Source organism: Halichoerus grypus, chromosome 6, assembly GCF_964656455.1.
Source record: "Halichoerus grypus chromosome 6, mHalGry1.hap1.1, whole genome shotgun sequence".
NCBI classification, from domain to species: Eukaryota; Metazoa; Chordata; class Mammalia; order Carnivora; family Phocidae; genus Halichoerus; species Halichoerus grypus.
Window position 1 is genome coordinate 65,776,371 of NC_135717.1, and position 24,965 is coordinate 65,801,335.

Below are 24,965 nucleotides of genomic sequence, written 5' to 3' on the forward strand. Positions count from 1 at the left end.
TTGGGGTAAATACCCAGGAGTGCAATTGCTGGATCATATGGTAGCTCTATTTTCAACTTTTTGAGGAACCTCCATACTGTTTTCCAGAGTGGCTGCACCAGCTTGCATTCCCACCAACAGTGTAGGAGGGTTCCCCTTTCTCCGCATCCCCGCCAACATCTGTCATTTCCTGACTTGTTAATTTTAGCCATTCTGACTGGTGTGAGGTGGTATCTCATTGAGGTTTTGATTTGGATTTCCCTGATGCCGAGCAATATTGAACACTTTTTCATGTGTCTGTTGGCCATTTGGATGTCTTCTTTGGAAAAATGTCTGTTCATGTCTTCTGCCCATTTCTTGATTGGATTCTTTGGGAAGAACAAATATTGTTAAACTGTCTATGCTACCTAGAGCAATCTATACATTCAATGCAATCCCTATCAAAATACCATCAACTTTTTTCAAAGAAACAAACAAATAATCCTAAAATTTGTATGGAACCAGAAGAGACCCCAAATAGCCAAAGGAATGTTGAAAAAGAAAACCAAAGCTGGTGGCTCACAAATCTGGACTTTAAGCTCTATGACAAAGCTGTAATCATCAAGACAGTATGGTACTGGCACAAAAACAGACACATTGGCCAATGAAACAGAACAGGGAACCCAGAAATGGACCCTCAACTCTATGGTCAACTGATCTTCAACAAAGCAGGAAAGAATAGCCAATGGAAAAAAGACAGTCTCTTCAACAAATGGTGTTGGGAAAATTGGACAGCCACATGCAGAAGAATGAAACTGGACCATTTTCTTATACCATACACAAAAATAGATTCAAAGTGGATGAAAGACGTAAATGTGAGACAGGAATCCATCAAAATCCTAGAGGAGAATACAGGTAGCAACCTCTTCGACCTCAGCCACAGCAACTTCTTGCTAGACATGTCTCCAAAGGCAAGGGAGGCAAGGGTAAAAATGAACTATTGGGACTTCATCAAGATAAAAATTTTTTGCACAGTAGAGGAAACAGTCAACAAAACCAAAAGACAACTGACAGAATGGAAGAAGATATTTGCAACTGACATATGAGATAAAGGGCTAGTATCCAAAATCTATAAAGAACTTACCAAACTCAACACCCAAAGAATAAATAATCCAATCAAGAAATGGGCAGAAGACATGAACAGACTTTTCTCCAAAGACATCCAAATGGCAACAGACACATGAAAAAAATGCTCCACGTCCCTTGGCATCAGGGAAATACAAATCAAAACCACAATGAGATACCGCCTCACACTGGTCAGAATGGCTAAAAATAACAACTCAGGAAACGACAGATGTTGGTGAGGATGCAGAGAAAGGGGAACCCTTCTACACTGTTGGTGGGAATGCAAGCTGGCGTAGCCACTCTGGAAAACAGTATGGAGGTTCCTCAAAAAGTTGAAAATAGAGCTACCCTACAACCCAGCAATTGCACTACTGGGCATTTACCCCAAAGATACAAATGTAGTGATCCGAAGGGGCACCTGCACCCCAATGTTTATAGTAGCAATGTCCACAATAGCCAAAATATGGAAAGAGCTCAGATGTTCACCGACAGATGGATAAAGAAAATGCGTGTGTACACACACACACACACACACACACACACACACACACACACAATGGAATATTATGCAGCCATCAAAAATTGAAATCTTGTCATTTGCAACAACGTGGATGGAACTAGAGGGTATTATGCTAAGCAAAAATTAGTCAATCAGAGAAAGACAATTATCATTCGATCTCAATGATACATGGAATTTAAGAAACAAGGCAGAGGATCACAGGGGAAGAGAGGAAAAAATAAAACAAGATGAAGCTGGAGAGGGAGACAAACCATGAGACTCTTAATCTCAGGAAACAAACTGAGGGTTGCAGGCGGGGGGGTGGGGGGGGTGGAGGTATGGGGTAACAGGGTGATGGACATTAAGGAGGGCATGTGATGTAATGAGCACTGGGTATTATATAACACTGATGAATCACAGACCTTTACCTCTGAAACCAATAATACATTATATGTTAATTAATTGAATTAAAATTAAAAGAAAACAATATTGATATTGTTATTTTGAAAGTATTAGATATACGTAATGTTATAAGTTAAAGCAAACGAGTAATTATGTTAATGTTGTTAAGAACCCAGATGGTCAGGGTAAAAGAATACATTTTTTTCAAAATATTTTTATAGGTTATATATTTTCAAAGATGAGGAGTAAAAATTCTATAATTTCCCATTGAATTGGAAATTTCAGCATGTACTTATGATATATTTTTCTCCTTCTATAAAAATGTTATGGAGCCTGGGTGGCTCAGTTGGTTAAGTGGCCAACTCGATTTCAGCTCAGGTCATGATCTCAGGGTCGTGAGATCGAGGTCCGCATTGGGCTCTGTGCTGGGCATGGAGCCTGTTTAAGATTCTTTCTCTCCCTCTACTCTGCCCCCCTCTAAAAAAAAATGTTATAAAATACATAAGTCACAGGGATGAAAAGTACAGCACAGGAAATATATTCAATGACACTGCAATAACTTTGGTGACAGATGGCAACTAGACTTACTGTGGGGATCATTTCATAATCTATAAAATCCTATGATTTACACCTGAAACTAATAGGATATTGTTTTTAATCTTTTTAATCTTTTAATCTTATTAATCTTTTAATTCTTCCTAGTGCTCTCTAATGCCTTTACTCCATACTGTTCCATATACCCTGTGTGATTAAATAGTTCCCTACCTTCTTTGGGAATGGAATACGTCAATGTTTCCTTCTTTTTCTGTTAAGAGCCAGATAGTAAATATTTTAGGCTTTGCAAGCCATATAGTCTGTGTGGCAACTACCTCACTCTTCTGATGTGGCACAAGAGCAGCCATAGATAATAAGTAAACAAAAGGATGCGGTTGTGTTCCAATAAAATATATTTAGTCACGGAAATTCAAATTTCATATAGTTTTCATGTATCACAAAATATTATTCTTCCTTCGATTTTTTTCAACATTTTAAAAATGTCAAAACTATTCTCAGCTCACAGACTGTGCAGAAACAGTGGGCCAGATTTGGCTCACCACAGGCTTAAAAGATGGAAAGTCAATTATTCTTATAGTATTTAGTTTTCACCTTCTTACTGCTACTCTGTATTTTTTTTAAAGATTTTTTTTTTTATTTGAGAGAGAGAGCACATGAGAGGGGGGAGGGTCAGAGGGAGAAGCAAGACTCCCTGCGCAGGGAGCCCGATGTGGGACTCGATCCAGGGACTCCAGGATCATGACCTGAGCCGAAGGCAGTCGCTTAACCAACTGAGCCACCCAGGCACCCTTTTTCAACTCTCTCAGACAGTGAACCATCCTATAAAGTAGACCCGCATATCTGCCTTTCTTAGAACCTAGGGGGTCTCCTGAAGGACTCTGAGGGTGAATTCCCTCAATATAAATTTGTATCTTTGCTTCAAAACCCTTCCCCACAGCATTACCAGGTCTTGTCTCTTACAGAGAAGGTCATTACAACCAGGTACTGCAATTCATGCTAAGGTATTTGTTGGAGTGTTGTTTAGAATTGTAAAAGAACCCAAACCGGGCGCCTGGGTGGCTCAGTTCGTTAAGCAACTGCCTTCGGCTCAGGTCATGATCCTGGAGTCCCAGGATCGAGTCCCGCATCAGGCTCCCTGCTCAGTGGGGGGCCTGCTTCTCCCTCTGACCCTCCTCCCTCTCATGCTCTGTCTCTCATTCTCTCTCTTGCAAATATTGCAAATAAATTAAAAAAATCTTAAAAAAAAAAAAAAAGAACCCAAACCAACTCATTAATAGGACATTTGTTATAAAAATTATGGAATTCCTAAATAAATCCATGTAATTCTGTGTAGCTATTAGAAAGGATGAGGTCACCAGTAAGTGGAAAAAAATATGTAGAATAGTAAGTATAACATGATCACATTTCATGTACTTAAACTGTGTAAAAACTTTTATTGATCCTGAATTAGTCCTAATGCAAAAAGGTGCTAAATAGGGAGCTCACCACTGTCCTAGAAAAACTTCTTATTCTCCAAAGTTTTCTGGTCTTCCCATTAAATCTTTGAAACCACATTTAATGTCAGTTTAAATATACTCACAGATTTACTGAAAGACTAGAAATGGATTTAACCATCAGGTACCAAAAGAGTTTTAGGGTTGATTCTATTTTTATAATCTATCCTGAGTTTTCAGGTGTACAGTCTGAAGCTGGATATCAGGTTCTGTTCAGTTTCAAGCTTTTGATATAGCAAAAAGTTGAAGTGTCGCACAATTATGTTCCACAGACTTACAAGAGAGCTTTAGCATATCGAGGATAAAGGGATTCCACTCCCAGAAGGCAAATCAAATTATGAAAGGAATGAGTGTTCTGCTGGTAAACTACAAATTTGGGGTCTAAAATCTACATCCTAAGGCCCATCCATTCATAGAAAACCGTTTGTGCATACTGAACAGAAGCTATTGGAGACACCAAACATTTAATCCACAGACCATCTCAGGAGTCAGATCTCCAGAATTTGTAGTCAAAATATCTTCACCAATTCCCGCTCCCTCAGATTCTTCATTAGAAATGAAAAGCAAGGGGTGCCTGGATGGCTCAGTCGTTAAGTGTCCGCCTTCAGCTCAGGTCATGGTCCCAGGGTCCTGGGATCGAGCCCTACATTGGGCTCCCTGCTCTGCAGGGAGCCTGCTTCTCCCTCTCCCACTCCCCCTGCTTTTGTTCCCTCTCTCACTGTCTCTCTCTCTCTCTCTCTCTCTCTGTTAAATAAATAAATAAATAAATATATCTAAAAAAAAAAAGAAATGAAAAGCAAGCAACTCTCAAAGTGCACATGCTCAAAACCCACCACTTCCCAATACTTTCCTTACTATATACCAAACTTTATATAGTATTCCTAGTATATGTCCTTTACTTACCAATATTTTTAGCACTATGTGCCAGATACTGTTCTACATGCTTTATATTAACCTATTAAAATTTCATAACAACCTCTGAGGTAGGTACTATTATTATCTCCCTTTTGCAGATGAGGAGACTGAGGTGGGATAGTTAATTTTTATGTATCAATTTGGCTAATCCATAGTACTCAGAGATTTGGTGAAACATGAACCTAAATGTTGCTGTGAAGTTGTGTTTTAGATGAGATTAACATTTAGGTAGACTTTGAGTAAAAGCTGATGACCCTCCATAATCTGGGTGGACCCCATCCAGTCAGTTGATGGCATTAAAAGAAAAAAGATCAAGGTGTTGTCCTCCATGCCCCCACCTCCACCCCACCCCAAGAAGAAGGAATTCTGCTTCTACACTGCTTTTGGACCCGAGTTACAACATCAACTCTTCCCTGGGTCTACAGGCTGCTGGCTTACCCTGCAAGATTTCAGACTTGCCAACCCTGACAATCACATAGAGCAAGTCCTTAAATCCCCACCCTATACACACACACACACACACACACACTCTATTAGTTCTTTTTCTCCAGAGAACCTGGCCCATACAACAGGTACGGGAACTTGGCCAAAGTCATAAAGATAGTAAGTGCAAAAGTTGTAATTCAAACCCAAGTACTCTAAGCCCAGAGACTATATTCTTTTTTTTAATTATATATATTTTTAAAGATTTATTTATTTTTTTAAAAAGATTTTATTTATTTATTTGACAGAGAGAAAAAGGGAGAGAGAGAGCACAAGCAGGGGGAGTGGCAGGCAGAGGGAGAGGGAGAAGCAGGCTCTCCACTGAGCAGAGAGCCCAATGCGGGGCTCAATCCCAGGACCCCGGGATCATGACCTGAGCCAAAGGCAGACGCTCAACCAACTGAGCCACCCAGGCACCCCTTAAAGATTTATTTTTAAGTAATCTCTACACCCAATGTGGGGCTTGAATTCACAACCCTGAGATCAAACAGTTGCATGCTCTACCGGCTGAGCCAGCCAAGTGCCACCCTCCCCAATTGTATTCTTAAGTCAATGAATTCAGTGATTGCTAATGTGTAAAGAAAAAAATGTAAAATTATTTACTTACCAAGTAGACATTGTTTGCTGACTGTAGTGAATAATACAAATGGACAATGAAAGGACTTTTGCTAAGTGCTAGTGCATCCCTCTCAGCTTGTACCTGATGAGTCATATTTTTGTTGATCATATCTGCTTTTTTGACAACCTATGGTAGACAACATAACAATAGGTTCATTTTATTTTTTATTACAAAAGTGTTCTCAGGTTTCAGAGTTGCCTTTGTGAAAACAACCAGAGAGAGAAAACATAGATGTCATTGTCATTGCCCTCAGGAAACTGTCAGAAAAACAGCTAATATGGTAAAACAAAACTAAACTTTCTTCAAGAGAACTACTTATTTTAGCATCAAGTGGCACAAGTATCACATCCCTTTTGAGAAGGAAAAAAGAAGTAAACAAATGCTTCCCTAGTGCCCTACATATTAGTAGAAAAAAAATTCCATTCTACTATTCTTATAACAAATTCAAAGGTGGTAATGTTCCTAATAAGTCCCCAGATAATCAGGAACCTAGGCACAGATAATTAGCAGCTAATAAATTTTCTTTAACTTCTGATTCTTTGATGGATGGGAACTGAGTCAGAAAAAGGAAGAATATAGGAAGTTTGTTTGCCTAGAAAAAAATCTTAATAGTTAAAACTACTGAAAGTTAACAGTCTCAAATGCTGTCTTACAGAAAATAACAAATTACTCTTTTCAAATTTCAAGGTAATTGGTACAGAAGCAAAACTGTAATATAATCTATATTAAAATTGGGGCACTAAACTGAAGTCAGTAACATTGAGATCAATTGTCAGGATGATTAAAAGACATATTGCTTCCAGAGACTCATTAGAGTAATAAAATCAATATTAATGTGTATAATTAATATACTATAAATTCCAGCCTTATATCCTTCTATAAGAAAATTGAGGGAAATTGTCAAAGTCAGTCTGTAACATGATTTCACCTATCATTTCACTAGATTGGAAGCTCTGTGAAGGCATGTTTGTTTTGTTCACCACTGCACCCTAGATCCTACACACAAAGGGGATACTCAACAAATATTCATCGAAAAAATGAATTGGTGTTTTTATTGCAACAACTGATAAGGACTGATTAAGAAGTATAGTAGAAGGAAAAGCAAAAAATTGGTGGAACATATGAATCAAGGAAGAATTAATTTCAATGGAGTGGGTCTGAAAGGTCAGGTAAGGTTTGAAGAGGAGCCAATCGATGCGGGATTCCCGGGATCAAGACCTGAGCCGAAGGCAGACGCTCAACTGACTGAGCCACTTAGGCGCCCTATGATTGCTTTTCTAAGGAGTTTGGACTTTAGCTTGCAAGCCACAGCCTAAGGAGGGGATGAAAAAATTAGGGATTCTATTTAGGGGCCTATTCCAATAGACTAGGTATGTAAATGAAGGTTTGATGAATCTCAAAAATGTTGTCCAGTAAAAACAAAAAAACAAAAAACAAAAAACCCAAATGCAAAAGACTATATATTGCATGATTCCATCTACATGCGATGTAGAGAAAAGGCAAACCTATAGAGATAGAAAGTAGATTGCTGGTATCCTGGGGCTAGGGGTGTTAGAGGGAGGTACTGCAGACAGGCAGGAGATCTTTTTAGGGTGATGGATATGTTCTAAAATTGGATTGTGTTGATAGTTACCCAATCTTTAATTTACCAAAAATTGACTTGTACTTTTAAAAAGGAAGGGAGGGAGGGAAAAAGGGAGGGAGGGAGTAGGAAAAAAACAAAAGAAAGAAAAAATGAAGTCCTGTATTTGGATAGTCTTGGGAATGGAATGGAAGAGATAATAAGAAATATGAGACAGAATTGACAGGACTAGTTGAGACATTGGTTATATAGATGAAGTAGAGGAAAGTTAAAATGATTCAAGTTTCTAGGCTGAATGACAGTGATGAAGGTGATTTTATTAAACGGAGAGAGGGAATACAGAAGATTCAGTGTTGAAGCAGGCAATGTGAGGCAAGTACAATTTCAAAATACCTGGTAGATATTCACATAGCAATGTTCAACAGAAAGTTGAAACTGCATCAGCACTCAGACTGCTGGTTTCTTTCCTTTATCATGTTCACTCAGTGCTGAAATAAGAGTAACCTGAAACTACGGAGTGGGTGAGGACCAAGAGCGGCCAGAAGAGCCTCAAATACATTGAAAGCTCTTGAGTGCTTTTGTAATGTTATATACTGCTGCAAGGATAAAGGAGTGACACGTTCTAACATGTTTCAGTTTAGTCTTTAAATAATTGTTTCAGGGGCGCCTGGGAGGCTCAGTTGGTTAAGCGACTGCCTTCAGCTCAGGTCATGATCCCAGTGCTGGGATCGAGCCCCACATCTGGCTCCCTGCTCAGCGGGAAGCCTGCTTCTCCCTCTCGCACTCCCCCTGCTTGTGTTCCCTCTCTCGCTGTCTCTCTCTCTCTCTGTAAAATAAATAAATAAATAAAATCTTAAAAAAACTAATTGTTTCAAATTTAATGTTTCCAACTTAATCCCGGTAAAGGTCAAGGTGGTAAAAAGGATTCAGAAATCCTGGCGTATCCTAGGCATTGGCGGTGTGAAAAGAAGGGTGGGGCAGAGGCGAGACACCCAGCCTGCCGGCAATCTTGTCACCCCAAGAAAGAAGTCATATCACAGGGCTATAAAGGCTCCTAAGGCCCTGGGGCCTGCCCAATTCAGGGGCAGGAAAGAGGGCCGAAGGTCCGGACTCTTTCCCTTTCTTTACTCCCCGACTTCTTACCTTCACAGCATACAACCTGCTGCCTTTCTGCCCGAGATACACCTTCCCAAAGGCGCCACGGCTAATGGGCTTCACTATGGTGAATTCCTCAATGGAGGGAGGTCTTGGCACCAGGATCCTATTCACGCACTTCCCTGTCACCGCGTCTCCTTCACTCTCCTTCTCGCTCCCCGCAGTGGGCTCCATCGTAAACCAGCCCAGACGGAAGCCGGCAGCATCAGCTAAGGCCCTTTCCAAGCCACAACTCCCGCCAACTGGGTTCAAAGTAAGACCCCGCCCACGCAGTCCGTCGCCAGTGACGTCACCGCGTTGCCGCGCTCGCCACGCCGAGCCCAGCGCAGTCCCGCGCGGTCACCTCCTGTTCCTCCGCGCGGAAGTACCCAATGGCGGTGAGGGCGGGGACGTTGGGAAATTCTCCAACCAACCACAGACTCTTCGAGGGCGGTGACGGCGGCCCTGTTATTTCATTTGTAATAATGGAGGAGGCACAGAGTCTTTGGCCTACAAGAGAAAGGGGCTACTGCTCGGACTTGAATCTCAATCGCAGAATTGAGGTTTCTCCTGACCTCCAATCGAGGTTGGTGGGACCCTGCCCTCATCTCACTTTTGCTTTTTGTTTTGTCTGTTTTTTACTCCTTTGCGACTTCGCACCCTCGCGAGAAATGTAAGCCACTTCGGTCTGGCTAGTGGAAATCAGAGAATGTGGAGAAACTGGATGAGCAGGAAGCCCGTGGCTGGCCCTGCCATCTGACATATAAACAGGATGTAATTTGCCTGACTGAAGCGGATTAGGACCAACAGGAAGAATTTTCGATTTACTGTGGGGAAGATAAAGAGCACCAAATAGTAGCAAAAGAGTTTATGGTACCTCAAGGCCCAGTCGGAAAAGAAGAATGTATTGGAAGATTTGATAAGTTAGTGTACAAAGATTTAACAGGGTCAATGCCGTACCCCCTTAAAAAAAAAATAAGACCAGAGACCTTGGGGATCCCGCGCTTGTATTAGTCAACGTGAACATCAACTAGTTTGCGGGCCAGGGTACCTCAGCTGCTGCAGTAGATACGTCAGTCGGGGAAAGGGGGAACCACAGGCGTATTCCCCTGTATTGCCCACCTGCCCCGGAAGTAGTGTTGCGTTGGAGCCTTGTCTTCCGGGGCAGATTGTCTGTCGTTGCAGCAGCTGTGAGAAGGGGAAGCCATTTTCTGTTTCTAGGAAGAGTAAGAGCTAAGGGGAGAGGGGAAAAGAAAAGGAAAGAAGGGCTCAGCACCTCCCCGCCGAGCCGTGGACAGAGGGGCACTTTCGGCAGGCGGGTGAGGTCGCTGAGGGCCCGGAGATGTTTTCCCTATCGAGTACGGTGCAGCCCCAGGTGAGTCTGGCATCCGGTCCTTTTTTTCTCCCCTCCTGTTTGCCGTTTGCGTTTCGTAGAAGCGGTTTCTCATTTGGGATCCTAGGAGGGAAGCGATCAACCCAAAGCGAGTCCTAGGGTTGAGAAGAGATCAGCGGCTACGCTGAGAGTAAAAGGCGGACGATGTAGCAGAGATCGATATGATGGAGACACTGGTTTATCGAGTTGATAGTGTGGAATTTTTACTAGAGAATCCATTAGGCATTGTTCAGTGCCGGACATTCTGGGGTGGGGGGGTGCGGAGTGAGGATGGAAACGCCTTTGCCTTAGATGTAAAGGGAGCAAGTAATGTTTTCTTTCCATCTTATCACCTCTCCAGGGATTTACTGTAACAACCCCGATACCCAGTACTTTCTTTCCTTTTTAAATGGAATTTAACTCAAACATGTTGTAATAATTTGAATACCACGAATTTTTTTTCTTTCCTTCCTTCCTTGCCAGAAAAGACTAATAAACATATTTTTAAGTTATTGACTGCTTGCGTTACTATTTGTATTTAGCCTCTTTCCCATTTTTTCATAGAGCAAAAGATAGGGCAGAAAAACATCATTCCCAGGGTTTTTAATTATCTTCTTTCAGGAGTAATCACTTGTGACAATGTTTTATCCTTGGTTCATTTAAAAATCTTTTTTTTAAAGATTTTATTTATTTATTTGAGAGAGACACACACACACAGTGAGAGAGGGAACACAAGCAGGGGGAGTGCGAGAGGGAGAAGCAGGCTTCCCGCGGAGCAGGGAGCCCGATGCCAGGCTCAATCCCAGGACCCTGGGATCATGACCTGAGCCGAAGGCAGACGCTTAACGACCGAGCCACCCAGGCACCCCTAAAAATCTATTTTTTTATGGCAACATTTTGATAGGTTTTTTTTTTTTGGAGTTCTCAGTTTTGCAAATGAATAGTTTCTGAACACATTCAGATTTTAAGATAATTTTTAATACTTTAGTTTCAGCATATAATTACGTTTCTTTGTGTAACCCCACTGTCTTGGTTTTTTTGTTTTGTTTTGTTTTTTTGTTAGTACTGGCTGGATAATCGAAAATGAGTGATTATTTATTGGACACCAGTAATGTGCCTGCCAGGTGGACAAAACAAATGTGGAATCTTGATGGTGATATGAAGAAAAATTGAGTAAGAGTTAGCCAGGTGAAGAGTGAATGGAAGTGAACAGGTATCTCAGGTATATGCAAGGATATTTGGAGGTCCTGAGATAGGGAAGAGCTTAGCTTCTTGGAGGAACAAAAATAAGGCCAGTCTGGCTAGAATGTAGTGATTAAAGGGTGTGATGACAGAAATGAGATTGGGAAGAAGCCTTAGGCAGATCATACAGGAAGTTATATTAAGGTACTTTTTTTTTTTTTTTTTAAGATTTTATATATTTATGGGGGGGGCAGAGGGAGAAGGAGAAGCAGACTCCCTGCTGAGCAGGGAGCCCTAATGCAGGGCTTGATCCCAACGCAGGGCTCCATCCCAAGACCCTGGGATCATGACCTGAGCCGAAGGCAGACGCTTAACGGTCCACCTATCCGACTGAGCCACAGGTGCCCATAATAAGGAACTTCGGATTTCATTTTTTTTTTTTTTTAATTTTTTTTATTGTTATGTTAATCCCCATACATTACATCATTAGTTTTAGATATAGTGTTCCATGATTCATTGTTTGTGCATAACACCCAGTGCTCCATGCAGAACGTGCCCTCCTCAATACCCATCACCAGGCTAACCCATCCTCCCAACCCCCTCGGATTTCATTTTAAGTGTATTGGGAACCATTGGATGTTTTTAAGCACAGAATCCGTGATCAGATTTACATTTTCAGTAGATCACTCTGGCTTCTGTGGAGAATGTAGAAGGGCAAAAGTAGAAGTGTTTTCAGTTAAGGATGTTATTGCAGTAATCCAGGAGGGGGATAATGCGCCACTAAAGTGGAAGCAATGGTTATGGAAAGAAGGCGATGAGTTAGCTTTTTTTGTTTTGTTTTGTACAAAGTAGAATTTTTTGTTGTTGTTGTTTAAAGATTTTATTTATTTATTTATTTGTCAGAGAGAGATAGAGCAGGAACACAAGCAGAGGGAGTGGGAGAGGGAGAAGCAGGCTTCCCGCCAAGTAGGGAGCCCGATGCGGGGCTCGATCCCAGAACCCTGGGATCATGACCTGAGCCGAAGGCAGACGCTTAACGACTGAGCCACCCAGGCGCCCCCAAAGAGTAGAATTTAATGAGGGATTGGATATGAGGGATGATGGAAAGAAGTGTTTCTGGTTTGATCAGCGGATGTATGAAAATGTTATTTACTAATATGACAGTATCTGTGTAACCAAACTCAAGGGGTTTGCCACTTGAGATGCATCAAACTGAACGAAACCCAAGGAAGTGTTGAAAACAAAGAACTTTATTACTTGTTACAAGTAAGGAGACATAATGGCTTTCAAAGCACTCTCTGTCGGTGGGGTTAGTATAGGGAAGCTTTTATTCAGTGTATTAGGGGGTGGGGCAGGGAGTTCACGTAAGCACTTCAGTTCAATTACTCATGCCCAGAATGTCAATGTGCTAGTTCAAAAAAATGGTGGAAAGCTCCGTCTCTAGGAGATCTTGGTAGTATAATGAGCTAAAGGTAACTTCAGGACAACTCAGGGGGACTTCTCTGCAGCTTCTCAGGTCCAGTCCAGCTCATACTGGCTCACATAGGGGCTGTCAGGGGAGACACAGCTAGCAAGGGGCTCCCAGGTGAAACATCATGTCTCCTTGGCTGGAACTGTTGGTTCTACAAAACAAAACATATTCCTTCCCTGCTTTTGTCCCTTTCCTTCCTCTCTTCTGCTGATAGCTTTCCGCCCTCTTACTTGAGTAACTTCCTGTTGCATCCTAGCTTACATCTGGAGGAGTCCTACCAGTTGTTTGAAAAAGAAGTCTGACTTGACCTGTTGAAAACCTTTTAAACCTTTTAAAATTGAACTTCAAGAAGTTTATATCAAGAAGACTCAATTTTAGGAGAATTTATCATCAGCTGGATGGAGAGTTAGTGGTATGTGATGTTGGTAGAGATGGTGAAGTTATTTTGTGTACTATAGGCAGGCTTAACTGGGCTCATATAGGACCATTACGCATTTTATGCTTTGAAAGATGGTAAACACTTGTAATTCCTGGTTGCTTAATCCATTGAATATGTCTGAATTTATTATTTTTTTAAGGTTTTATTTATTTAATTGAGAGAGAGAAATAGTGAGAAACAGCATGAGAGGGGAGAGGATTAGAGGGAGAAGCAGGCTTCCCACCGAGCAGGGAGCCTGATGTGGGACTCGATCCCAGGACCCTGGGATCATGACCGGAGCTGAAGGCCAACGCTTACCTGACTGAGCCATGCAGTCGCCCCATGAATATGCCTGAATTTACACTGAAGTTAGGAAAGATACAAAAGGTAAACTTTTTCATTGAGAAGAGATCAAACTATCTTTTAGCAATTTAAATCCTTTTTTGAATGAGAAGAGCTATAACTGAAATAAAGCTTTTCAAAGAAATAGGCAGAAAATATGTATCTTAAAATAATTTTGATTCCTGTAGTTTTAAAAGAGCTTATTGCTTCTTTCTCACCCTAAAAGTAATATGTGCACATTGCCAAAAATGCCAAAAAGAAAAATACAGATAAGAAAATAAAAATCCTCCATAATCTCATTGCACAGACATCATATTTTAGAATATATTCCTTCATACTTTTTTTTTTTTTTAAGATTTTATTTGACAGAAAGAGACACAGCGAGAGAGGGAACACAAGCAGGGGGAGTGGGAGAGGGAGAAGCAGGCCTCCTGCTGAGGAGGGAGCCGGATGCGGGACTCCTGGGACCATGACCTGAGCCGAAGGCAGACGCTTAATGACTGATCCACTCAGGCACCCCTCCTTCATACTTTTTACCTCTATACAAATATGTGTATGCATACTTTTTTTTTGAAGATTTTATTTATTTGAGAGGCAGAGAACAATGGGGGGAGGGGCACTGGGAGAGGGAGAAGCAAACTCCCAGCTGAGCAAGGAGCCCAATGCAGGACTTGATCCCAGGACCCTGGGACCACGACCCGAGCCACCCAGGTGCCCTGTGTGTGCATACTTTTTTAAAAAAAGATGTAGTTTTACATTTAACAATTTTTTTTATTTTACAACATATTGTGAATTTATTTCTCTATCAGTAACTATGAGATGAAAAGTCTAAGTGGAATCTGGAGTCAGATTATTTTGGTTAGAATCTTTGTTCATACACTTAACTTGCTGAGTGTGACTTTGAACATGTCACTGAACCTGTCTAAATTCTTGCTGAACTGAAGTAAATAATAATGTTTATGCTTGTCATAAGGATTAAATGAGATAATATAAGTAAAGCATGTAGTACAAAACCTGGTAGACAAGCATGCCTTGAAGATACTGTGGGTTTGGTTCAAGACTACCACAGTAAAGCAAGTATTACAGTAACATGAGACAAATGAATTTTTGATTTCCCAGTGTATCTGAAAGTTATGTTTGCACTATACTATGATCTATTAGGTGTCTAAAAACAATGTAATACTTTAAAAAATACTTTATTGTTTAAAAATGCTAACCATCATCTGTGCTTTTTTAAAAAATTTATTTTATTTTATTATTTTTTTGAAGATTTTATTTATTTATTTGACAGAGAGAGACACAGCGAGAGAGGGAACACAAGCAGGGGGGAGTGGGAGAGGGAGAAGCAGGCTTCCCACGGAGCAGGGAGCCTGATGCAGGGTTCGATCCCAGGACTCTAGGATCATGACCTGAGCTGAAGGCAGACACTTAACGACTGAGCCACCCAGGTGTCCCTGTGCTTTTTTTTTTTTTTAAAGATGCATTTATTTTGGGGTGCCTGGGTGGCTTAGTCATTAAGCGTCTGCCTTCAGCTCAGGTCATGATCCCAGGGTATCGAGCCCCGCATGAGGCTCCCTGCTCCACGGGAAGCCTGCTTCTCCCTCTCCCACTCCCCCTGCTTGTGTTCCCTCCCTCTGCTGTGTCTCTCTCTGTCAAATAAATAAAATCTTTAAAAAAAAGAAAGATGCATTTATTTTTAGAGAGAGAGCACATATGCACGTGAGTGGGGGGAGGGGCAGAGGGAGAAGGAGAGGGAGAGAATCTCAAGCAACTCCCTGCTCAGTGTGGAGCCCCATACTGGGCTCCCATCTCACAACACTGAAGTCATGACCTGAGCCAAAATCAAGAGTTGGACACTTAACCTACTGAGCCACCCAGGCTCCCCCATTGTCTGTGCTTTGAACAAGTCATACTCTTTTTGTTGGTAGGGTCTTGCCTTACAATTGATGGCTGATGACTGATCAGGGTAGTGGCTACTGAAGGTGGGGAGTGGCTGTGGCGATTTCTTAAAATAAGCCAACAGTGAGGGTGCCTGGGTGGCTCAGTTGGTTAAGTGGCTGCCTTCGGCTCAGGTCATGATCCTGGAGTCCCAGGATTGAGTCCCGCATCGGGCTCCCTGCTCAGCGGGGAGTCTCCTTCTCTCTCTGACCCTCCCCCCTCTCATGCTCTCTCTATCTCATTCTCTCTCTCAAATAAATAAACAAAATCTTAAAAAAAAAAAGACAACAGTGAAGATTGCAATATTGATGGACTCCTCCTTTCATGAATGGTTTCTCTGTAAGATGTGATGCTATTTGATAGCATTTGACCCACAGTAGAATTTCTTTCATTATTGGACTGAATCCTCTCAAACCCTTCTTTATCAACTAAGTTTATGTAATAGTCTAAATTCTTTGTTGTCTTTTCAACAATCTTCACAGCATCTTCACCAGGAGTAGATTCCATCTCAAGAAACCACTTTCTTGGGGCACGTGGGTGGCTCAGTTGGCTAAGCGTCTGCCTTCAGTTCAGGTCATGCTGCTCGGTGGGGGAGTCTGCTTCTCCCTCTCCTTCTGCGTCCCCTCCCATCTTGTGTGCCTGCACGCACTCTCTCTCTCACTCACTCTCTCTCAAACAAATAAAATCTTTTTTTTTTTAAGGATTTTTTTTTTTTTTTAAGATTTTATTTATTAGAGAGAGACAGAGATCATGAGCAAGGGGGAGGGGTAGAGGGAGAAGCAGGCTCCCCGACGAGCAGGGAACCCGATGCGGAACTCGATTCCAGGACGCTGAGATCATGACCTGAGCTGAAGGCAGAGGCTTAACCGACTGAGCCACCCAGGTGCCCTCAAATAAATAAAATCCTAAAAAAAAAAGAGAAACCACTTTTTTTGCTCATCCATAAGAAGCAACTCATCATTCTTAGTTTGATCATGGGATTGCAGCACTTCAGTCACATCTTCAGGGTCCACTTCTAGTTCTCTTGCTATTTCCACCACATTTACAGTTACTTTCCTCCACTGGTCTTAACCCCCTCAACCTTAACCCCGGTTAATGTTGATATTCTGACCTCTTCCTATGAAAAAGTTCTTAATGCCATCTGAAATGGTGAATCCTTTTCCAGAAGGTGTTCAGTTCACTTTGCCCAGATCCATAAGAAGAATCACACTCTCTGGCAGCTGTAGCCTTTACAAAATGTATTTCTTAAATAATAAGACTTGAGAGTCAAAATTGCTTCTGACACATGGGCTGCAGAATGGATGTGTTAGCAGATGTGAACGCAACATTAATCTGGTTGTACACATCCAACAGAGCTCTTGGGTAGCCAAGTATATGGTCAATGAGCAGTAATATTTTGAAAGGAATCATTTTTTTATGAGCAGTAGGTCTCTTAACAGGGGGCTTAGAGTGTTCAGTAAATCATATTGTAAATAGATGTGCTGTCGACCAGGCTTTGTTTTTCCATTTATAGAGCAGAGGCAGCATAGATTCAATACTATTCTTAAGGGCCTAGGATTTTCAGAGTGGTAAATAAACATTGGCTTCAACTTAAAGTCAGCTATATTAGTCCCTAACAAGAGAGTCAGCCTGTCCTTCGAAGCTTTGAAGCCAGGCATTAACTTCTCTCTAGTTATGAGATGGCATCTTAGACCAGAAGGCAGTTTCTTGTACATTGAAAATCTGTTTAGTATAGTTATTCATTAGTAATCTGTGTCATCTAGATCTTCTGGATAATTTGCTGCAGCTTCTATATCAGTATTTGCTGCTTCACCTTGCACGTTTATGTTATGGAGACGGCTTCTTAAACCTCATGAACCAACCTCTCCTAGCTTCAGACTTTCCTTCTGCAGCTTCTTCACCTCTCTCAGCCTTCATAGAATTAAATACAGTTAGGGCCTTGCTCTGAATTAGGCTTTGGCTTAAGGGAATGTTGTGGTTGGTTTCTATCCAGACTACTAAAACTTTCAGCCATTCGAAGGCCGTTTTGCTTTTTTAGTATTTGTGTGTTCACTAGAATAGCACTTTTAATTTCCTTCAAGAACTTTTCTTTTGCATGGACAACTTGGCAAAGTACAAGAGGCCTAGCTTTTAGGCTATCTTGGCTTTTGACATGCTTTCCTTATCAGGCTTATTCATGTCTGGATTTTGATTGAAAGTGAGAGATCTGTGACTCTTCCTTTCACTTGAACACTTAAATGCTATTGTAGGGTTATTAATTGCCCCGATTTCAATATTGTGTCTCAGGGAATGGGAAAGCCCAAGGAGAGGGAGAGGGATGGGAAGGGCCCATTGGTCGAGCAGTCAGAACACAGTTACTGATTAAGCTCAGTGTCTTACATAGGTGTGGTTCGTGGCATCCCAAAACAATTACAGTATTAACATCAAAGATCACTAATCATAGGTAACCATAACGAATATAATAATAATGAAAAAGTTTGAAATATTGTGAGAACTACCAAAATGTGACAAAGAGACATGAAGTGGGCAAATGCTACTGGAAAAATGGTGCCAAAAGACTTGCTTGATGCAGTGTGACCACAAACCTTCAATTTATAAAAAAATGCAGTATTTGCGAAGTGCAATAAAGTGAAGCACAATAAAATGAGGTATGCCTGTATGGTAAGAACCCATTTAATTTATTCATTTACGCAAGAAATATTTATTTGGCATCTACTGTGTGTGCATTATTGTTGCACTGGGATACAGTATGGATAAAATAGAGAAAAAGAAAATCTAAAGTATGTAAGTTATGTGAGTATTTGTGTAAAAACATTTTGTTACTGAAAACTGGGTTTGTCTCTTGGTGAATGTCAAACCAAGAGACACAACCAAGCCAAAGAATGGGAAAAGGGAAGGTTTTACTTGCAGCAAGTAAAGGAGAACATTAGGCATCTTTCCCAAAGCAGTGTTTCCCTGAATAACAAAATTGGGAAAGTTTTAGGGTAAGGGTTCATACATATTCATGACGAGGCTTGTGGAATGGGGAATACATCATGGAATTGGGGCAAAAGTCATCTTAAAGTGACTGAGTCCAGGTCAGAGTCACAAGGGCCAGCAAGGGATAGTATCATCAGTTTTCTGGCTCCAGTTGGTTCAATATCTGAGGGTTAAAGGGATTTAGATACTGCAAAGATAACTCAAGAAGGTCAGTCTTCACTTTTGAACTCTGGGAGCTTTACCACTGATTTATTGTCCCTGATAAGATTAAAGATTAGACTCCTGGCCTGATAGTGGCTGTTCTTATATTCTTTCACAAGATGCCTCGGGGGCCTTATGTCAAGAAAGTTATGTCTTTTTTCCAGGGACACCTAACTCTTTCTGTTAACAGTTTTACATTAAATAATTATATAAATAAAGTAAAATAGAGTAGAGAAAAAAATCCCTTGCCACATCAGACTTACATTTTGGTGGGAGACTGGTATATAATAAAAAGTAAATATTTGGTCTTTGTTTCCATTTCTTGGCATGAAGCTCCTAAAACCCTTGGAATTTCCTATGTGATAGGAGTGTCTTAAGGCACCCCTTTGGATCACACCTGGAATTATGCTTATGAGGTGACTTAGGATAGGGTCTTTAGACAGCCTCAGGGCTGAGCTGGTCACCTGAAAGACCTAGTGATTAGAAGATGGGAACTCTCAGCCCTAACCCCCTAGACTTTGGGAGGGGAGGGCTGGCCTAGGGATTGATCTCTATAGAAACTCTTCAACAGTGAGATTCAGTGCAAAGATTCACCGTGCAGAAGGGTGGTACACTCCACATCTTGTGCTTTTGCACCCTTGTGGCTGTGCCTATTCATCTGGCCTTTCCTTCCTACCTTTTTTTTTTTTTTTTTTTAAGATTTTATTTATTTATTTGAGAGAGCACGAAAGCAAGAGAGATCACAGAGGGAGAGGGAGAAGCCAACTTCTCGGCTGAGTGGAGAGCCTGATGCGGGGCTTCATCCCAGGACCCTGAGATCACGACCCGAGCTGAAGGCAGATGCTCAACCTACTGAGCCACCCAGGCACCCCGTTCCTTTCCTTCCTTCCCTTCCCTTCCTTTCCTTTCCTCTCCTCTCCTTTCTCATTTTCTTTTCCTTCCTTCCTTACTCCCTCCCACTTTCTCCCTCCCTCCTTTCCTTCCTTCCTTTCTTAATAGACCAGTAAATGTAAAGTATATTCCTTAGTTCTATAAGCTGTTCTAGCAAATTATCAAACCTGGGGAGGAGGTTGAGGAAACCCTGATTTATAGCTGGTAGATCAGAAGTATGAATGGTTTAGGACTTGTGACTGGTATCTGAAATGGGAACAGACTTGTGGGGCTGAGCCTTTAACTTATGGGTTCTACAGTAACACTGGGTAATTAATTTCAGAATTGGATTGTTGGACAACCAGCTGGTGTCAGAATTGGTCGAGAGAGAGAAACGAGAAATAAACAACGTATAGATAAACAAGTAGATTATGTATAAAGTGTGTTAGATACTGAAAGTGTCAAGAAGAGAAAATGGAGTAGTGAAAAGGGATAAGGAATATTTTTTAGGGGAGGGTTGTTGAAATTTTAAATAGGTTGGCTAGGGAAAAGACTCAAAAGATGACATTTGAGTTAAGAATTGAAGGAAGTTGGAGAGCAAGCTAGACAAAAGGGAATAAAACAATGCAAAGTCCTTGAGGGAGGGCTTGCTAGGTGTGTTCCAGAAACAGCAAGGAGGCCAATATGGCAGGAGGAAAGAGAATGAAGGAGAACATAGTGGTAGATAAATTTGGAGAGGTAATAACCATAGAGGGCTTTCTGTGTCATAGTGCTTAGGACTTCTGCTTTTATTGTGAGTGGGAAGAGAAGCCATTGGAGGGTTTTGAGCAGAGGAGCGATGAGATCTGACTTTTTCTTTTTTTTTTTGAAGATTTATTTATTTATTTGACAGACAGTGAGAGAGGGAACACAAGCATGGGGAGTGGGAGAGTGTTAGAAGCAGGCCTCCCGCTGAGTAGGGAGCCCGATGCGGGCTTGATCCCAGGACCCTGGGATCATGACCTGAGCCCAAGGCAGACGCTTAAAGACTGAGACACCCAGGCGCCCCTGACTTTGTTTTTAATAGAGCAGGTTCAGGGAGAGTAGTTACGAGGGCTATTGTGAAAATCTGCATATAGATAATGGTGACTTAGAATAGGATGAGAACAGGTTGGTGCAGTGAGGAAGTTGAGAAGAATAAAATTCTGGATATATGCTTACTTTTTTTTTTTAAGTCTGAAATACTTCATTTTGTGGTGGTATCATTTATTTAGCCCACTCTTTTAATGGTGGGCATTTCTGCTCTTCCAGTGCTTTTTTTTTTTTTTTTTTAAGATTTTATTTATTTATTTGAGAGAGAGAGACACAGCGAGAGAGGGAACACAAGCAGGGGGAGCGGGAGAGGGAGAAGCAGGCTTCCCACGGAGCAGGGAGCCCGATGCGGGGCTCAATCCCAGGACCCTGGGATCATGACCTGAGCCGAAGGCAGACGCTTAACGACTGAGCCACCCAGGCGCCCCTCTTCCAGTGCTTTTTAAATGTTTTAATGAAAATTGTCATCTATGCATATACAAGCACTTTTCAGATTGTTTCCTTAGAATAAACTACTAGAAATTAGATTAATGGGAAATAAAATACATATTTTTAATACTTTTGATTCATATAGCCAGAGTACTGTCCTGGAAGAATTTACCTGTTTTTTCCTGCTAGCAATACATCTGAGTGTTTTCATTTTTTAATACATAGTCCTGATACACAGTGTATGTTTTACATTTTACAAATCCCAGATCCTGACAATAAAAAGATTTTCTCTGTTTTAATTTTAAAAAGCACACTACTGAATTTCAACTTTTATCTTCTTTTAGGTTACAGTTCCTCTGAGTCACCTCATCAATGCCTTCCATTCACCAAAAAACACATCTATTTCTGTCAGTGTGTCAGCTTCGCAAAACCACCATCGAGATGTAGTTCCTGACCATGAGGCTGCTGGCAATGAGGTAATAGTTTTTACCCTGATTGTGTGAGAAACAGTGTTTTTGATTTAGTATGTTGGAAACATGTCTGAAATGTCTTTCTATGGTTAGGCACTTGTGACAAGGTCGTTCCTGTCTTCAGCTTATCTCCTTTATGATTAAAGATGTCTAATTCTGACTTTATTGTACATATAGAAAAGTTACTTTGTCTTATTTTTTTAACATTTATTAAAAATTTCCTGTGGCAGTGGTGACTGGCTGGCTCAGTTGGTAGAGGAGGCGACTCTTAATCCTCAGGGTCGTGAGTTTGAGCCCTACGTTGGGCATGGACCCTACCTTAAAAAAAAAAAAATTCATGTGGAAGTGTATTTGGTATTCACTTCCTAGATTACTAGTTGTGTGATACCATTTAGATATTTTGTATTGCTCCAGCAGTAGCAGTGAACCCACAATTAACTGACCATAATTACCTCCCAAGTCTCAAGGAAGGTGGAATAGTAAGAAGTTACCATCTGCTGCCTTATGGGCGTGTTCAGTGTAGCTGAACAGTTAGAATATAGGTACCTGAAGGTGAAAGACATACACTATGAAACTACTTTCAGTATTCAGAGGATTACAAAATCAGTGTTTACTAGGATACAGGGAATTCGCAGCCTAGGAACCTTTGTGTTTACAGGGTTTATTAGTAAGATAGCTGCATGTAGCTCAGAATACATTTTTCATAGAAAACATTATCATTTCTAGTTAAATTTCCTAAAAACCTCATTAATCCATAAGTAACTTATGTTCTTAGTCCTGATATCAGGGGCTATGGCAAAGAATAGGAGAGGAGGAGTTGAAAAAGTGTTCACTTCTTGGGAGGGTTGGAGTCAGTCTTGGGATAAAATTTTAGTTAGATGAAAAGTTTGTTCTTCAACGTCTTTAGACTTTCCTTTTATAACGTTTACCTAATTCCTGTTGCTTCTTTGTATAGGCAGTCCATTGTCTTTCTCCTGTGGTGATAACCCTGTCCCAAATTATAGTCCAAGAGAGCCTGCCTGATGAAAATACATGTATCAAAATTGCTACATATAGCAATATTGTGTTCCTTTTAGAAATCTTGGAAAATACTGTATAGGTAGAAGAAATAAAATTCTCCTGTGATCCTGCTCCCCAGAGATAATGCTATTAACATTTTGTATTTACATGTCAAGTCTCTTTTTCTCTTACACTTTTTTTTTTAAGTAGGCTCCATATGGGCCTAACATGGAGCCCAGTGTGGCGCTTGAACTCATGACCCTGAGATCGAGACCGGAGCCAAGATCAAGAGTTGGATGCTTAACCAACTAAGCCACTCTGGCGTCCCTGTACTTTTTAATTTTATAATTGGATCATTCTGTATATGCTGATTTAAATTCTGCTTTGTTCATTTAATAGTTTTTATGGACTTGTTATGCCATACATTCTCTCTCTTTATATTTTTTAAAGATTTCATTTATTTATGAGAGAGAGAGAGCACACAAGCAGGGGGAGGGAGAAGCAGACTCCACATTGAGCAGGGAGCCTGATGAAGGGCTCGATCCCAGGACCCTGGGATCATGACCTGAGCGGAAGGCAGACACTTAACCGACTGGGCCACCCAGGAGCCCCCATTTTCTATATTTTTAATGACTTCAAAGTGTTCATTGTATGATATCCCATTGTTGGATATTGTTCCCAATTTTTTGTTGCTATAAACAACATCACTTTTACTGTCTGTGTTACTGAAGATTATTTCGTTAAGTGAAATTGCTAGGTCAGGGGCTTGAAAAGTAGCTAAACTCTAGAAGCCAATGTTGAGCTTATGATTAATGGTTTCAGATACGGAATTGGTGTCCTGTTGTTTGTCTTTAGTGAGTGTTCTTTATTGCTTTACAGAACTTTTTCTTTCTCCTTAAGCACCTTTTTTTTTTGTTTTTTAAGATTTTATTTATTTTTGGCGCCTGGGTGGCTCAGTCGTTAAGCCTCTGCCTTCCGCTCAGGTCATGAGCCCTGCATCAGACTCCCAGCTCAGCGGGAAGCCTGTTCTCCCTCTCCCACTCCCCCTGCTTGTGTTCTCTCTCTCTCTCTCTCTCTCTCTCTCTCTCTCTCTTGCTGTCACAAGCAGGGGGAGTGGGAGAGGGAGAAACAGACTTCCTGCTGAGCAGGGAGCCCGACATGGGCCTGGATCTCAGGACCCTGGGATCATGACTTGAGCCGAAAGCAGACACTTAATTACTGAGCCACCCAGGCACCCCAAGCATCCTTTTTTTTTTTAAAGATTTTATTTCTTTATTTGAGAGAGAGAGAGCAGGGCGAGCAAGAGAGAGCACAAGTGGGGGAGAGGGAGAAGCAGACTTCCTGCTGAGCAGGGAGCCCGATGTGGGGCTCGATCCCAGAAGCCTGGGATCATGACCCAAGCCAAAGGCAGACGCTTAACCAGCTGAGCCACCCAGGCGCCCCTCTCCTTAAGCATCCTACCTCATCTTTACTCTCACCTCCTTTGGTATGTGGTGGCTTTGCTTTCATCAAGTCTTACTTATCCAAACATCCATTCCACAATGTAATTTTAAAAACCTTCCTTTCAACTTCCTTCAAAAGCTACTGACTTATTTTCCTTTTGTTTTCAGACTTCTTGAAATAGTAGTCTGAACTTGTAACTGTACTTGCTAAACTTTTATTCTTACACTACATCTCATCATAGTTAGGCTATTACTTTGTATCATTTTACAGACTTATTTTGCTAAAGTCGTTGATTCCTTCATGCTAAATTCAGGCCTTTTTAAAGATTTTTTTTTTTTTTTTTTTTTTTATTTATTTGAGAGAGAGAGAATGAGAGAGAGAGCATGAGAGGGGGAAGGGTCAGAGGGAGAAGCAGACTCCCTGCCGAGCAGGGAGCCTGATGCGGGACTCGATCCAGGGACTCCAGGATCATGACCTGAGCCGAAGGCAGTCGCTTAACCAACTGAGCCACCCAGGCGCCCTAAATTCAGGCCTTTTTAAAAAGCCACATCTTTTTAAACATTTCCTTAGCATCTGGTCTTGCTGAACGTTCACTATTTTCAAAATACTCCCATGTATTGAGTGATGTTACATTGATGATGGTTTTTCTCTTTCTGTTTTGCTGGCTTGTTTTTTTTGTTGCCAGCCCCTTAAATATTTGGTGTGCTGTGCATTTATCCTTGATCTAATTTTTGTTACGCACATTCTCCCAAGTCATGTTACCCATATTCACACATACATATGTGTGTGTATATATATGCTGATAACTCCCAAATATATCTCCAACCCTAAATTCACTTTAAATCTTTGAAGTCATTTATTTAGTGCCTTGTTAAAATACCCCTCTGGAGAGAATTTCAGGGACCTCAAAATTAAGATGTCCAAACTTGGCTATTCTCACATTTCTAGTATATTTGAACTTACAGTGGATTTAGCCCCTCTTTATCAGTCTGGCTCCAACCAGGAGAGAGAAACC

General features: G+C 41.2%; 2 protein-coding genes across 3 annotated transcripts in view; one reads left to right on the forward strand and one right to left on the reverse strand.

Annotated features, from left to right (window-relative positions):
- Positions 1-9,351, reverse strand: part of MASTL (microtubule associated serine/threonine kinase like) — a 39,853-nt gene extending 30,502 nt beyond the window's left edge. For both annotated transcript variants that reach the window (XM_078075294.1, XM_036085616.2), the window contains exons 1-2: positions 8,775-9,351; positions 6,038-6,175 (exon numbers count right to left, since the gene is read on the reverse strand). In XM_078075294.1, the coding sequence (XP_077931420.1) occupies positions 6,038-6,175; positions 8,775-8,960 (324 nt within the window). In that variant the 5' untranslated portion in view covers positions 8,961-9,351. The remainder of the gene's footprint in view (positions 1-6,037; positions 6,176-8,774) is intronic.
- A 558-nt stretch (positions 9,352-9,909) lies between these two features.
- The window catches only part of YME1L1 (YME1 like 1 ATPase), a 48,906-nt gene continuing 33,850 nt past the window's right edge, over positions 9,910-24,965 (forward strand). The window contains exons 1-2 of the mRNA XM_036116106.2: positions 9,910-10,140; positions 21,383-21,514. Coding sequence (XP_035971999.1) covers positions 10,108-10,140; positions 21,383-21,514 — 165 coding nt within the window. The 5' untranslated portion in view covers positions 9,910-10,107. The remainder of the gene's footprint in view (positions 10,141-21,382; positions 21,515-24,965) is intronic.